The 16,157-nt window shown below is 36.6% G+C and overlaps 1 protein-coding gene across 4 annotated transcripts in view; it reads left to right on the top strand.

The window, feature by feature from the left end:
- MAPK10 (mitogen-activated protein kinase 10) overlaps positions 1–16,157 on the top strand; it is a 130,543-nt gene that overhangs the window by 59,607 nt on the left and 54,779 nt on the right. For 2 of the 4 annotated variants that reach the window (XM_061992265.1, XM_061992264.1), the window contains one exon: positions 1,141–1,310. In XM_061992265.1, the coding sequence (XP_061848249.1) occupies positions 1,141–1,310 (170 nt within the window). Of the gene's footprint in view, positions 1–1,140; positions 1,311–16,157 lie in introns of those variants that run through there. The other 2 variants (XM_061992267.1, XM_061992266.1) reach the window with 1 other exon arrangement.

Below are 16,157 nucleotides of genomic sequence, written 5' to 3'. Positions count from 1 at the left end.
CTGTTCCATCAAAATTCAATTTAGTAGGCCATAGTCATATAACATGGTTGATTATTCTGAGATTTTTTAAAAGCAATTTATAGTAGATCAAATAAGAAAATTGAGAAGCTGGTTTTATGAGCTCTGAAAATAAACACACAGGCAGAAAGAGGCAGATTTGGGTTTTGCTTCTGCTAATAGAAGGCATTTGGAAAAGTCTTGACTTCCATAAATGGATTGTCAGCTACTTGAGAATAGATCTGTTGTAATATGTTGAACTTTTGGATTCTGTACATGATATAGTAACGAATCTTCAATTATAAACCCTAAATTCTGATTTTTATTTCAAATGACTGTATACTTTGCTCCATAGTTTTCTGGGAGCTGAGCTCACTCATAGTCATTAAATGGTTATAATGTAACTTTCTGCATAGTATTTCTACAAATCTGAGTGAGGTTACAGGTCTGCAGTGCTAGCTTCAGTGCAAGCATAAAACATTTAGAGTAACTTGTCTTCGTGTCATGAAAACTAGCCTTTGATTAGAACTAATGCATTTGCCCGGTCACAAGAGCAACTCATCTGTCCTTAGGAAGCCAGAATGCATTAAGACTTCCTTAGCTACTGAATACTGTCCATGATACTGAGCAATGTCAGGTCGCAGTTTGTCTCATAAACTGCTCTGTTTCTTTTACAACTCCTGTTGAAAGGTTCTCAAGACCTTTATCATGCACTCAGGGAAAGCTTAAGCACTCACATGAATAGACTTATTTGCTCTATCTGACCGATGATGAAAACCCTAATTCCTATATCTCTTGTCTCACTTCACAAGTGAGGGCAGAATCATCACAAACACATAAGTCAGTGATCATAAAGCAGCAGTAACAGCAAGCAGAGACTGGTAGCTAGGAGTAATTGTTGCAAACATCAACTGGAGAATTCACTTTAATCTTCTTTAATTTTTTATTTTCATAGTTACTTCCTGGATGAAAGAGGGTTTCAGAAAACAGTATTTGAGGATTCATGTGACAATGATCCTAAAAGGACAAGAATTTGTATTGGAAAATTAGACTGACTTTGTGTTATCAGTATTCTGATATTTTACTAGCCTTAGCATTTGTGTTTTTTCCACTCCCTCTCCCTTCCCTTCTTTTGTACAACAGGGATTTTGGAAACAAGTGGATGTGTCATATATTGCCAAACATTACAACATGAGCAAAAGCAAAGTTGACAACCAATTCTACAGCGTGGAAGTGGGTGACTCGACCTTCACAGTTCTCAAACGTTACCAGAACTTGAAACCTATTGGCTCTGGGGCTCAGGGAATAGTTTGGTAAGTATCAGCATTTTCTCTTATGCTTTTAAATAGGATTTACCTTTTGCATTCCTTCACAGGTTATTAATCACAGACATTGTCTAAAATTGCAAAAATAGCAGTCAGGAACTAGACATCCAGAGGCAGAAGGGGCCTAGTGGTTTACTAATAAATTCTGCTGCTGGTGAGAATGATAGCACTGAGTTTGCTTTCCCACCTAGCAAAATGTAACTAGCAAGAGAGCAGGAGAAAGATCTTATAATTGACACTGTGACATTATTTTCAGAGGCAGTGCAAATAATATCTGAAGTAAGCCCTGTAATTTTAGAGTTTTACAGTAGAAGTCACCAGGAACAATAGGGCAATCATCACTTTCCATAGCTTTCTCAAGTATTCAGAATGGAGGCCTTTTGAATTGAGATAACTGCTCAATGTTTCCTTTGTTTCTCAAAAGAGATATTGCAGTGATGTGAATAATATGAACAAAAGTTACAAATTCAGTAGCACTCCTAAATAATACAAGAGACTTATGGAATTCTAAATTATTATTTTCAGAAGTTGTGATATCCTGTCTGGCGTTTGCCTCTGCATTTTTAGATGTCTCTTAAATTTTGGTGGCTTGTATTTAAATGTCTCTATGCAGGCATTTGTTATTTGTTTCATTACGGGGCATTACTTGATCAGAGATGAAGTCTAATCCCATCAGTCATCTTTATCACTGCTCTTTTCTGACTTTGATTTTATGTGTATTACCTTACAGTTGGAGGCAGTGGAAAATAAACTGGTTCCTTTAATCCAGGGGCGAGAGAGCTTCTATGGATCATTGGTATTGTCATTATAAATGACAATGTAACAATGATTGAGCAGCACATCCCTAGCTCTCAGTCTGTCACTTGCAGTGTTTAGTATACTTTGAGACCACACAAGTCCAAAGACTGATCTAAATGATCAAGTACTTTATTTCATTTCTTAAACACAAAAGGACCAAAGGGTAGTTTGAAATGAAGTTTGAGAAAGAAACATACTTTGAGTTGAGTATTATTAGTGCTCATTTTGCACTATTTGTCCACTTCCATATATAGTAACAAATGGTTTTTCTTTCTATTTACTATACTCTATTTTTTTCTAGAGGAAAATTATACTTTGTTAAACCTCTCTGCAACTAAGTTGCTGTAATGATCAGCAAAAATGTGATAGAAGTTAAACCAAATAAAGTCAATTACATCCTGTGAATTTGTGTTTCATATTGATAAAAAAAAAAAAGAATTCCTTAGGAAAGAAAACCAGAAAACAGTAAATTCAAGTGAAAGTTAACACACATCTCTTTAAATGCCTGAGCAGCATGGAGAGATCGTAAAAGGCTTTTACAGTTTAATGATATAGATGTAGAAATATTACATGATAGATGGAGAAGACACTGAGCATTCTTGCTTAGTATCTGTTACGTTATAATCTGCATGCATGAGGGATAATCTTCTAGAAAGACATTAGTAAATTATGAGCAAAGCATGAAGAATCAATGATAAAGTGATGAATGAAAAAAAGTGAGATAAATATGTGCAGTTTGCCTAAGGGATGACAATAAAAAGAGATTTTAAAAAATATTCAGTTGTTTCTACTTGTATAATAATAATAATTACATAGTAATAATACTAAGTTTACATAGCAAACTTAAATAGTGTACAGTTCTACTGTACAAAAACCTCCGTAGAAACTATAGATATTTTGATGGTTATAGCCTTACATCTAGAAAGAACAGATTAGGGGACAAAAATATACTGGAAAACTGCATATTTGTGGAGTGCTGATGACACTGCTGGGGGAGGTTATTTTGCCCTGTTCATCTTGCTCTTTTGCAAAGAATAGATGTGAAGACAGTGGTCTTGGTCACACTTTCTTGCAAATTCAGTGTCTCTGTTTATACTTAATGACTTGTTCAAGAAGCATAACAGGTCTAGGATGTAATCCTTAGTGCCAGAATTAGTAGAAGTAGAGGCGCTGAATGGTTGATTTCTGATTGCTCCCTCTACTAAGGGCAGACACAGGTAGGATAGATCATAGGGGTATAGAGTCAGACTTCTCAGACTCACTACTGGATTTCCCTTCCTGATAATCATGTGTAATCACACGTAATCATACTTGTTGCCTGGCTGGAGTGACAGGCTATGCAGCTACTGAAGTCAGTTTTAGTGGATGGAGACAACTGGTACTGAGTGTTATTATTAAATGTTAAATGCTAACTACCCTTTCAGGGCTGAACTGCTGCCAGCAGATACAGCCAGTAGCCTGCCGGTGGACTAGCATAAATTTTTGCACCTTAGCAAGTGGAGTCAATGCTGTTAGTCCCACACTAGAAGACCTGACATACTGATGGCTTTTCTGCTATGTCTAGTACTTGGCCACACAACTGGTCACATCTTCTGGAAAAAAAAAAGGGGGGGGAGCTATTTAATAACAGATTTTTTCAAAAAATTGACATAAAATGTCTCAGTACCCATCAGGTGCAAGATATTCCTTGGCAAGGACTGTCCTAGTACTAACTTCAGAACCAAACTCCATTGCTAGCAGCAGCTTCCATCTTGGATGTAGGACCCTTCATACCCAGCATACTGATTGCCTTAGCAGGCTGCCTTGCCAGGTACACTTGAACAAGTAAACTGTCTGCAGCCCAAAATGTAATTGCAGAGGCAGAGGGAGATGAAGGAGACGCATGGTATTTTTCACACTGCTCTGGAAGCTGCTATTGCAGTGTTTCTAGGCAAGCCACAGAGTACTGAAATATTTCTCATACAATTCTATAAAGAGATATCAACCTAAGCAGGAAAATTTCAGAGGGAAATAATTTATGTTGTGGAACAGAAGCAGGCACAGAAAGCAGGGAATGTGGTTATGAAAGAACTTGTGAGTTCATTTTATTTTCATTTGTGATAATTATATCAAAGACAGAATAAATTTCTTATATGGAAGCATTAAAGATATTCAGGTCTTCAGGAAATGATAATTCATTAAATTATGTGAGAAAAAAAAAAAGTCATATGGTCTGAGTGTTCGTTACAATTGTCATTGTGCCCATGTGAAATAACTGTAAAGGTGAGAAAGTGGTATTGACTGTAGATGTAGCATATTTGATATGTTTGGACATTAATTATGAGAGTTTTCAATGGGATTTGTCTTAACTATGTTCACAAAATTATTTTTGTCAGCAGAAAGAAAGAAAAAGTTGCTTGGAATTTCTTGAGCAGGCATTTGGCACAAACTTCTCAATGCAGGTGTTAGCTGTTTTCACATTTGTGCAAAAGACTACACAGAGTGTGTTTGCATAAAATTATCATGTTGTTATAGGCATAATGACAATGGGACATAGCTGAAACAGAGCTTATAGTTTATTAGATCAAGCTGTAGCTGTAAAAACTGTTCAGGCTTTTAACCACAAGTTTATCACAAGTGTGTGACAGAAACAGAAGACTTCAAAGATAAAATAAGTTGAGAAAAGTTTCCTGTGTTTAATTAGATATATACCACTTAAACCACTGAAAGAAGAGATAGCTGATGCCCCTCTGCAATGTTAGAAAAGCTGACAACTACCTTATTTCACAAGGGAAAGAGATAGAGCCTGCAGATATGGATGGTTTAGATGGAGATGGAGGGAGAAGTTTTCATGTTCCACAAAATGAAGAGAAATACGCTGATGTTGGAGTGGATGTTTCATTGTATTCTAAATGGATGCTTTTTGCCTGAAAGAACAGCAATTCATCTATAGGTTTTCTGCTGTGGTTTGCAAACTATAATTTCTTATATTGCTTATGATATTTTTGATGCTGCCTGTGATGTCTGGAAAAACGATGTACTGGAATATTTCAAAAGCAATTTGAAGGAGCTGTGATAGTTTTTGAATAGAAGCAAGGGTGAAGTCCAGTTTTCCATGGCAGGGAGTGAAGATATCACTTATTGGCCTAAGGATAAAAGTAATTAAAATCTTGGAAGTAGCTTGTGAAGACATTTTGCCTGGTTTGTGACAATTCGTACCTGTGTGTATTATCACATATTTGAAGTCAAAGTTGTCTAGGTAAGTGTGAAATGGATGAACCCAATGATGTCTTTCAGCTGAAATCCTGAATGTTCATCTTGCTCTTTTCTAAAGAGTGAAGACAGGCTTTCCTGCTATCTGATGTGTCAGCTGGACGAGGGCAGTCTCAGCTGGGAAGTGCTTAATGGTGTCTCATTTATGCAAGAAGTTTTCATCTTGGAGTAATGTTGGTGGGGGACAGAGTATGGGAGCAGGAACGATGGCTTGAAGATAGTTTTAAATAGTTCTGGTAGCTCTTCAGTGAACACATTATAACTTTAGAAAGATATCTCATCTGCTGATATAGAGAAGAACTAGAAATTCATTCTTGAAGTAGTAAATTAGGCAATTTGTTGTGTTGGATTTTTTTTTTTCTTGAAATTAGTGATTTGATATCTGAGATTGCAGAGTCTTTTTGTGTTCCCTGTGACACGTACAGTTAGTGAGCCAACTGATAGATAGCTTTCTGTGTTGTCTAAGTTTACTATAGGGTCTCGTTTGCTGTTTTAGTTGTAATTTGGTAGCTGAATCTTAAGAAGTACAGAGTTCTTTCAAATCAGTACATTGTGATGGTGGTCCTTGTTATAGCTCATATAACTGCTGAGCCTTTCCCTAAAGTAATCATAAAACCACAGAATCATTTAGGTTGAAAAATACCCTTAAGATCATCAAGTCCAACTATTAACTTAGCACTACTAAGTCCACCACTAAACTGCATCCCAAGGCACTACATCTACATGTTACTTAAAATCTCCAGGAATGGTGACTCAATCACTTCACATAGTGTTCAAAGACTGGAGGAGTGCAACAGATTTTGTACACTACAAGATGTCCAGTATGAAAGCTTTTTTCATTGATGTTCCCCTTGGAACTGTCATACGAAAGCATCTTTTTGTACTACTTGTACTGGTAATGGAAGATTTGTTAAGATGAAGTTGGCTAAAACTTCCTGTAATTCTCTGTATATTCTGTATTACATATAATAGGGAAATATCTTCCATTCCCTAGATCTCTGATGGAAGTCTGTGAAGATATGAACATCAGTAGAACCACTTAAAAATAGATTTTGACAACCCTCTGTGTGGAATCTGCCTGCAAATAATGAAGAAGATCAAATCTTTTAGTTTGCACAAACACTTGAGCTCTTTTTTACACTGCTTATCCTTCAGTTTTAGTTTTGCATAGCACAGTTGACTTCTGGTCTGAGTATAGGGTTCTAAAGTGATATTGCAATGGTAATAATGGTAAAAGCCATAGAAGAGAGAAGCAGATATTTCTGAGCATAATAAATTCTGAACCTCACACTGCTCAAAGAAGAAAAATGGTGTATGCTTTCGTTATGATGCAGTGGAAAAGAGACAGAGAATAGTGAACATCTCTGTGTCTTAACATGTGACCTTTTTTGTATTGTTCAGCTGGACATTGGTATGCTGAAGTTTTTGAGGGATAATATATTTCTCCTTCATTACCTTGCTACTCTAGTCATAATGTTTTGGTTTCTTTGTGCTAGTGAAGTGAAATACTGTATTCCTTGATAGAGGTCAACATCTCTGCTTATACAAACTGATATAATTCCATTGAAGTTCAGAAGTGTTCTCACCATGAGATGGATCACTAATTTTCCTCTGCAGTGCAAAGAGTATATGTAATTCAGAGAAAAAAAAAGTGAACCATGTATCCAGATACGCCTGGAATTTCAGTGCCTCTGAAGGGAGCAGCAGTGTTAGTTTTGTCAGTCCCAGTCTCTCCTGTGAATTGGTATTGAGCAAATGTTGTAAGTTGTTACTTGCACTGCAGATTTGTCCTATTCTGTTAAAGATTCACCAAATTTTATCCATTTGTTCAGATTGGTATCTTTCTCATGCTGTTGTGTGCTTTGAAATTGTGCCCCTGAGAAGGTTTTCAAGACAACCTTTAGAGAGCTTTACAAGTATTTTGTGAAAGAATAATGTAGAAAATAGATGTGAACTATTACTTAACTGTTAGGTAACCAAGCATCTCAATTTAGACAAGTTTCCTGATGTTTCCCAGAACTAATGTCATCTTGTACAATGTCAACACCTGATGAGATTTAATTTTTTTATTCTCCTGAGATCAAGTGATTTAAACTATTGCCAGATTCTCTTTTTTCACTTTGGGAAGTTCTTAAATGTTGAAATACCATAAGTAAACGCACAGCAAGCTTCAAGCCTCATTCATTCATTTGTATATTGCAGGATTTTTTCCCAGCCACCATTTTGAATTCAAATTGTAGTATTCCTTGGATTTTTCTAGTGTGTTGTTGCTCTGAAATGCCAAAAATGTACATTAATACATTTGCATGTATTTAGTTAACCATTGAATACTATGTGATGTATACAGAATCATAGAATGGTAGGGTTGGAAGGAACCTTTAGAAATCTTCTAGTCCAACCCCCCTGCAGAAGCAGGTTCACCTAGATCAGGTTGCATAGGAACATGTCCAGGTGGGTCTTGAAGACCTCCAAGGAAGGAGACTCCACAATCCCTCTGGGCAGCCTGTTCCACTGCTCCAACACCCTCACAGATAGTTGTTCTAATTTATGTATGCCTTGAGTCTTCAGAAAGAGAACAAATTTCCCAATTATGTTTGGAAACTGAATTGCCAGCACATGAATTTTAAGGTGCTGAGAGACTCCAAGTGGGAACAGCAAAGATTGAATGTCTCTGGATTTGAGCTCCAGGATACTGAGTGAAGGTGCTCATCTTAGGTAGTCCAGTTTGTGGGTTTTGAGGTGATATTATTAGAATTTTGATAGTAACACATATTCGTATATGGAGTGAGAGGAGGAGGAAATGTTCTTGCTAATGCATCAACAAAGAACTTGGCTTGGATGTGGAGGAAACAACTGTTAAAATCATAGAGAACAACTGCCATATGTAAACAGTACATAAGATGTATGAAAAATGAGATAAGTTAATAGTCTTTGAGAATATGCATCTTCTGTTTTGTTTCCTTTGAGTCTTATGAGTTGTCCTATCTACTAACATATCTTTAATACAAGCAGGAAAGAAGCAGAAAATAGGTATATATCCAGCAGCAGTGTATGAAGGCACCTGACGCAGGACAAAGACCCATTTTTGTATTATAGGTGTGCCTGAGCAAGAATTATTAATTATATTAATGCTTGAGCAAGAAGTACTGTTGTGTGGTTGTTTTGACGTGTAATGACTTTACAAAAAAATATTTCTCACATCTTTTTTAAACATACTCTTTCTACCTAGCTGTGGAGATAAGGTAGAAAGTGGTAGGCAGAAAGTCACCACCATTTTTGTCTTCTCATAGTTCAGTTCCCTTTACTAATACACAGAAGTCTACAATGTCATTTTAAAACAATATGTAATTAAAAACCCAATGCACAATCAAACATGTAACAGTATGCTCTGCTAGAAAATAGATTGGGGTCTCTGTCTCTAAAATGCTCAGCCTGCCTATATTTCCCACTCTGTCCTTTTTACTTCTTTTCTTCTTAAAGAATCTGTATAGTTTCCATTAGTACAATTGTTAAGCAGGTAAAATTATTCCAAATTCTCTCCCTGCAAGTTTATGAAAAAAAAAAAAAAGTAAATAAGTTGGCATAGAAACTATCTCTGCACAACCTGTTTTTGTGAGCCCTGACAGCAGTGGTCATAAGCTACAGTATTCTAAAGGCACTGTCAGGGACATTTGAAAATGTTAACACCCAGGATTTTCAGTTGTATCAGTACAGCTCTTAGGTATAGAGCAGGTTTGTTCGCAGTTATATCTGGATAAGCATTTATGATCTTGTTAGAGACATGAAAAAAATTATCATGTTTGTAAATTCTCTGTCTGCAGAGAAGTAACTGATATTTGTGTAACAAGCTCTTTCTGTTTTGACTGATTAAAAAAATCAATTTAATTTACACTTTTCACTGTCCAGCAGTGACATTTTATAATGCCATTTACAGATATCAGCCACCTATCTGCTTCTACTCCATCAAAAATTTTCTTTTGTTCACTGCCAGGTCCTCCTTTTCTCACATTTGTTCGATCTCACTCCTACATTGCACAGATCTTTTAGGGTTTTTTTAAGATTCTCCTTACATCTCCTGCTGTTATCAGGTTATCTGCCTGGAATCCAGTGACAGACTAATTCCAGCTCAAGGAGGAAATCAGGGTTGGACTTAACTACTGTCAATGTGTTGCAGTCATTCTTTAATTGATTTTAGACTTATCCTTTTATTTCATTCATTTGAAATTCTGTCACTACTGAAATTACGGTGTGTTTACTATCATTATCATTACCATGTGTTTATCATGAGAGCAACTGCACTAAACACTTCTGTTCTCTCTTAGGGACAAGGAGTTTCTCCTTGTGATCAGAGAATAGCTGTGACCATATAGAATCAGAGAGGTAGAGCTATTATGACAGAGCATTCAAATATAAAGACAGATATCAAAACAAAGAAGCAATGGAACCAGAAATGGAAAAGCAAAGGCAGTCTGAAATGAAATGCAGCTCAGATAGTTCAATATTCTCTGTTAGTATATATGATTGACATTTATTCTCTGATTTAATGTGGTCTACAGATTTTCACAGTGCTTTACAGGAAGCAAAAGGTTGTCCCTAGTGTCCTGGGTTTCGCCAGGATAGAGTTAACTCTCCCCAGCCGCCGCCAGGGGGCATGGCCAGGATAGTCTATCCCATGTGACCTCATGCCTGGCCATGGGAGTGCTGCGGCTGGCGTGGGAGCTGTGGTTGTGCCGTTGGGCTGAGCGTCAGGCTGAGCGCGGTGAGCAGTTACATTGGACATTGCTCGTTTTTTCTGTGTCCTTTGGCCATCATTGTAACTGCCTGCTCTTTGTGATGTTCTATTAAATTGTCCTTATGTAAACACAGAAAGTTTAGAACTCTATCTCCGTTCTCCTCCCCATCCTGCTGAGCTGGGGAGAAGTGAGTAACTGAGTGGTTTGGTTATTGTTCAGTTAGGGCTAAACCACCATACACCTGCTGTCCTTAGACAATGTGTCTAAGACACCTTAGACAGGTGTCCTAACACCTACTGTCCTTAGACAATCATAGAAAACAGTGACAGCCAAAAAAAACTGAATCTAGCAGAAGCCATGCAAAATAGAAAGACAATATGAAACAAGCCTATGAAGCCTAGGTGAAGTGTGCAAACAATGTGAGACATGTCTGGCATGATGTGAGTGGGAAAACTCACTAGAAAGGGCAAGACATAGTAGTTAGAAAGGGAAGCAGAAAGGAGGGAGACTCAAAGGCAGGAGTGAAAGCAAGTGGAAAACAGGACATTAAGTGTGGTTTTGGATACGACTGGGATATGTTTTTTACTTTTGTTCTTTTCTGGATTTATGTTGTTACCCTTTTCCATCCAAAATTGGTTGGTGTTTATTTACAAATGGGAAATAAATTTTACAACTCTGGGGTCACTAATTCAGCCACAGAAGGGAGTAGAGTTCCTACATCTTGAAATCTTCGATGTAACAGGAAAATTTGATAACTTCAAGTAATTTTAAATTTTATTCCTGTTGAAAAAAGTAATTTTGTTTCATGATACAACAGGTAAAACATTTTATATCCTTAACAGGTAAAACATTATATATGCTTTTTATATCCTTATATCAGTTTTACCTGCTAGCATCTTACTTGTGTCAGAGAAGTCTCTAAGTATGTCTCTCAATGCTAAATGAGTTAGAGCAACCTGGGCTGGTTGACTTAATGTCATCATAGGTGCAGGCTGTGGACTGCGTCTTTGACTGGGAATGTAAAGGTGACGTATGTGGCAGCACTGGCTTTCTTCACTCCCAGAATGAGTGACGTTTGAGAATGTCCAGTCTTCTATTTCTGTCTGCTTAGGAATAGCCATGCAGATATTGCAGGGTTAGTTTTGGGAAAGTAGAATTTGAGTAACCTTTTGGGGTTAACCTTCTAACTTTGACTTTTTTTCTCTTCCATGACTATCACATTGCAGATGATGCTTCATGGATTTTTAGTCAGTTGAGAAACAGAGCAAGAAAGGTTGTGAAATAATGGGGTTTTTTCTCCAAAATTACAGCTTTTGGTTTGTTTGTCAGGCAAGCCAGCAAATCTCTTAAATTACGGCTGTAAGGTGGCTATGGAAGGTAGTAGCTCTTTTCTATTTCAGTTTGTAGATCCAAAAATAAGACATTTATCATGTCTTATTTTTATCTAGCACATTCAAACTGACAGTTTGAATGTGCTAGATACTTCTGCCAGGTGTACAGACTCTACTTTCCCATCTATATTTGCCTAGTCTTGTCAATTGTTGTTGAATGAAGAAACGGGACTTTTTCTGGCTTTGCTCTTTGATACTGAACACAACTTGAAAACTATCCAAAGTTTATGTACCCTGCTGACAGTTCCAAGTACTGAATGTGAGATCTCTTTGCCAGATTCTCTGCCTTATACCCGTTCTCCAAATGCAGAGCAGACATTTACTAAATATTGTTTAACTGTAAATCACGCTTTAACTTCCTCGCTCATGTATTTTCTGCTATTGAATGTTGGTTGGCACCCCCAGCTCTGATTCATTTTTCAGATTTTTACTGTCTCTGGCTTCAGTAAATCTTTGAGCGTACAGAAAGAGAGTAATGTAGCATACTTTGGAAACCAATAGATTGTAATTTATTACATGTCATACACATAAGCAAAAGCATTTTTACCTAGATGCTTTTAAAAAAGAATGGAAATAAAAATGTGACTTCTTTCACTGACCTGCTAGACTGACAGTTTAAAAAAGTTACTGTCGGCTCTTTAAAGAGAAATGCAGAATCAGAAAGTATTGGATTTACAGTTCTGTTCAGAAAATGATTCTACCATCAAGTCACTTTCAGAACCAAGTATCAAGGATTAGCAGTGTATATACAGATGGGAAGTACATAAGCATATTTGATATTCAGCATCTTCATGAATATTTTAGTCATCAGACAAAAATGACACCTATTATAAGAGACGTGCCAGGTGATGTGTGAACAGTAGAGCTGTTTCCATACTGTCTTTCCTACCATATCCATGCACCATCTTTTGAGTGAGAAAAGTCATGGGAAAAATCATAATAGATTTCAGCCTATAATTCCTCTTTTTCTCAGCAATTTCCAAGTGTGTATCATGTTTTACCGCATAGTGAATAATTTTATTACTTTACAGTTTTACCCAGTGGCATAATTAGTGAAATTATTACATAGCACATTTGAAGCCACCAGTGACAGATGTTGAGTGAATTTTTATTGTAAATATGTTTATTAAAAAGAAGCATTCCGGCCTTGTTATTTTTTTATTTATGATGGCTCAATCATCTTCCTTCAAACCACCCATCTGAAAGTTTGGCAGATAAGACTTGTGTCAGTATGACTGAACTGCAAAACAGATTTCACAGCAAAGTTTTCAAATCTAATTTCCCTTAAAAATACAAATTCATTGTGCTTCTGAGGTTATTTTTGCTGGAAGGGGCTGCTTGGCTTTGACATTTAGGGCAATAACTGTAGTACTTTAAAGAGAATGAGTAATAGGGATTCAAAATGGGACTACAGATGTCATGGATATGAAAACTATACTATTTTAATCCTTTATGGGTGACAGTAAAGGGGCTGAATCAGTTATGGGCTAGGACTTTCTGTTTGATTTTTTTATAAATAAGCATGACTGCATTTGGATCCAGGTATACACTATCTCAGATTTGACTGGGGAAAGATTACCGTTGAAGTAATTTTTTGTACTGTGTTTTTTTTTTTTCTATACATTTTCAGGCAGAAATGTGTGTAGAGCTCTTAAAAAAACCCGTTTATTGTTTAATGTATGGATAACTAGAGAACTTAGGTCTGAAATCTGAAACTGTGTAGGTCAAATAAACTTTTTTCCATTTAACCAGAGCCTTCAGAGAACTGTATTTTGCAACATGAGAATAAGTATGTTGCAGTGAAATGAAGAAAAGTTGTGGTGGTGGCACCCTGGCTGGGTGCCAGGTGTCCACCAAGTCATTCTATCACTCCCACTCCTTAATTGGACAGGAAAGAAAGAAGTGTAACAAAGGGCTTATGAGTTAAGGACAGGGAGATCACTCAGCAATTACCATCATGGGCAAAACAAACTCATCCTGGGGAAAAACTGGTTTGAAATTTCAGTGCAAGGTAAGAGATAATGTGTTGAAAGTTGCTTTGGATGCAACATTTTCAAAGGCCTGAAGAGGGAGGACCTGCTGTACTGAGGTCACAGCTTCATTTGACCTTTCTTTTTATCTTTGCTGCTTAGGTTTCATAGAATCATAGAACCATAGAATTGTAGGGGTTGGAAGGGACCTTTAAAGATCATGTAGTCCAACCTCCCTGCAAAAGCAGGTTCACCTAGATCAGATCGCATGGGAACATGTCGAGGCGGGTCTTGAAGACCTCCAGGGAAAGAGACTCCACCCCCTCCACTTTTCCAGTGCTCCATCACTCTCACAGTGAAATAGTTTTTTTCTTATGTTTAAGTGAAACTTTTTGTGTTCCAGCTTCATCCCATTACCCCTTGTCCTGTCATTAGATACAAAAGAAAAAAGGGATATCCCAATCTCCTGACATCCACCGTTTAGATATCTGTAAGTATTAATGAGATCATTGTAAATAATAATGAGATCATGTCATCTTGGCATGTGAAGGGGTTCTAAAGGACATCAGCTGGAGCACCTTGCTGGCAAGACAATTTTTGTGACAGGATGCCTGCATTTGACTTCTGTGCTGCACTTCAGCATGTGCAGCCTTTGCTGCCTCATGTACTGCAGGAAGGAAGATTTTGAGCTCAATTGGTAAACTCTGCTGTGCTCAGGAAGCTCACAAAAGGTCTTTTAGGCTGAATTATTTATTCTGTGAAATATCCATGGCAACAATGAAAAAAATAAATGACTACTTGTGTTGCAGGTGAGAGGGCATCTTGATTATATTTACTAATCCAGCTGTTACCAGCTGATTGCAAGGAGCTGGGAGCTGATAGAAACTCAAAACAAATAGCTCAAACCACATGGTAACAAGAAAGCTGCAGCAGTCATCCATTATAAAACTCTACTGATCTCCTTAATCATCAGCTCTGAATATTGTCACAGAGAACACTGAATTTCTTTGTATTTTGAGGAGAAATTGACCTGATCTGGACTGTAGAGTAGACATTCCTGACAACAGCTCTGCAACTCTTCATTAGGGTAAGATGTGTTATTTTCTCAGACTTTAGGACAAAGACTTGGTTTCAAATTTAATAAGGACATTGAAAGTCTCTTGTCCATTACACTGGTCTTTGACTTGTAATGTTTTCTTCTGTGTATTGGTGCATACATGGAATTCTTTTACATAATTTTAATAGAAAATATTCACTGTTTTAAAAAGTACATTCTAGAGAGAAATTTCACTTTAATTTTTTTTTCCTTTTTAAAAGTAATTATTGAAAAGAGAAATAGACTTTTTTGTAAATATAAATGTATCAGTATCTTCATTTAGAAACTCAGAAGTTACATGTCAAAAGGAGAAAATAAAGCAAGAATGAGAAGGTCTAATTTAATTCTAAAATTTGGGCAAATTAATGAGGCAAATATAAAAAGCAGACAAACAAAACCCACAAAAACTCTATGAGAATACACTTTAAAATTTACTTGAAGCAAAATAATTTTTAATTGTTTTTTGTTATGGTGCTTGCCTGAAACAGGTCCTTAAGTAGAGAGAAGAATACATTTAGATATGTATCTGTGTTTGTACACAGAATGTGTTCTGCTCCACATATCAGTGGCAATTGTTGAGGATGAGCTATCATTAGCATTCTTGTTAAACATAATTTTCTTACCACAGAAGAGGATTTCAGCTCTAAGTAACCAGCATATATCAAGTACATGGACCTGTGCTTTGTTTAACAAAATTAGTTTCAGCTTTCTTCCCTCTTGCTGTGCTGGGTTGAAGAAAATAAGGTAAAATACTATTGTCAGGGCAAAACTATTTTACTCAAGTAATGCAGATATAAATAGCAATGATTTGTAATAAACAGAGTTGCAGCTGGAGTCCTTCTGGAGGAAGGCAAAGATGACTGAACAATGTAATACTAAGTAGCTTTTCAGTAAGATTTTAATACTGTATTTGTCATTATAGATTTGTAGTGATAGCTAGGTACGATTAGTGTCCCTGGGATTTCTAAAACATTCAGCAAAGAGGCTTTCCTAATACAGAAAGCTGTTTTCTGTGATTGCCAAGAGTCTCCATTTCATTCACATCCTGCCCTGGGAAGCTGGAGGCTGAGTTTCCCTTCCTGTTTTGGATTTCTATTCTGTCATCTGAGAGCTAAAAATAGTACTTTAACTTAGTGGTTTGGAAAAGGGTAAGCATCTTAAAGAGGATGTGTGCTCCTTCCAAAGAATTTTGAAACTAAAGACTATCAAAAATTATCATTTGTTATCCCAGGAACCCATCTCTGAGAGTCTATTTTAAAAGTACATGTTTTCTATGGTTTTTGGTAGTATATTGTGGGGTATATTATATTCACATGGGAGTGACAAGTGTTTCATTGTTGATTGAAAGAGCTAATCCTGCATGGGAAGAACAATTTTAGGTATTTACTTGGTGTCTAGTGAAATAAAAACTTGGGCATGAAACTAGAATTCTTTTCTTTGTTTTTTGAAATGTGTATGAAAATGAATGCTTGAGCTTTCAAGTGTATGGTAATGGAGCATTACAGATCATTACGGTTTGCAATAGTATACAATATTAGTAGTAAATGATGATCTAGATTTGTGTATATCTAACTGGAATGAGTTTAATTGTTTCT

This window comes from Colius striatus, chromosome 3 (genome assembly GCF_028858725.1).
Source record: "Colius striatus isolate bColStr4 chromosome 3, bColStr4.1.hap1, whole genome shotgun sequence".
Taxonomy (NCBI): Eukaryota; Metazoa; Chordata; class Aves; order Coliiformes; family Coliidae; genus Colius; species Colius striatus.
The sequence above is the reverse complement of the archived record's forward strand: the minus strand, read 5'-3'. Positions and strand labels throughout refer to the sequence as shown.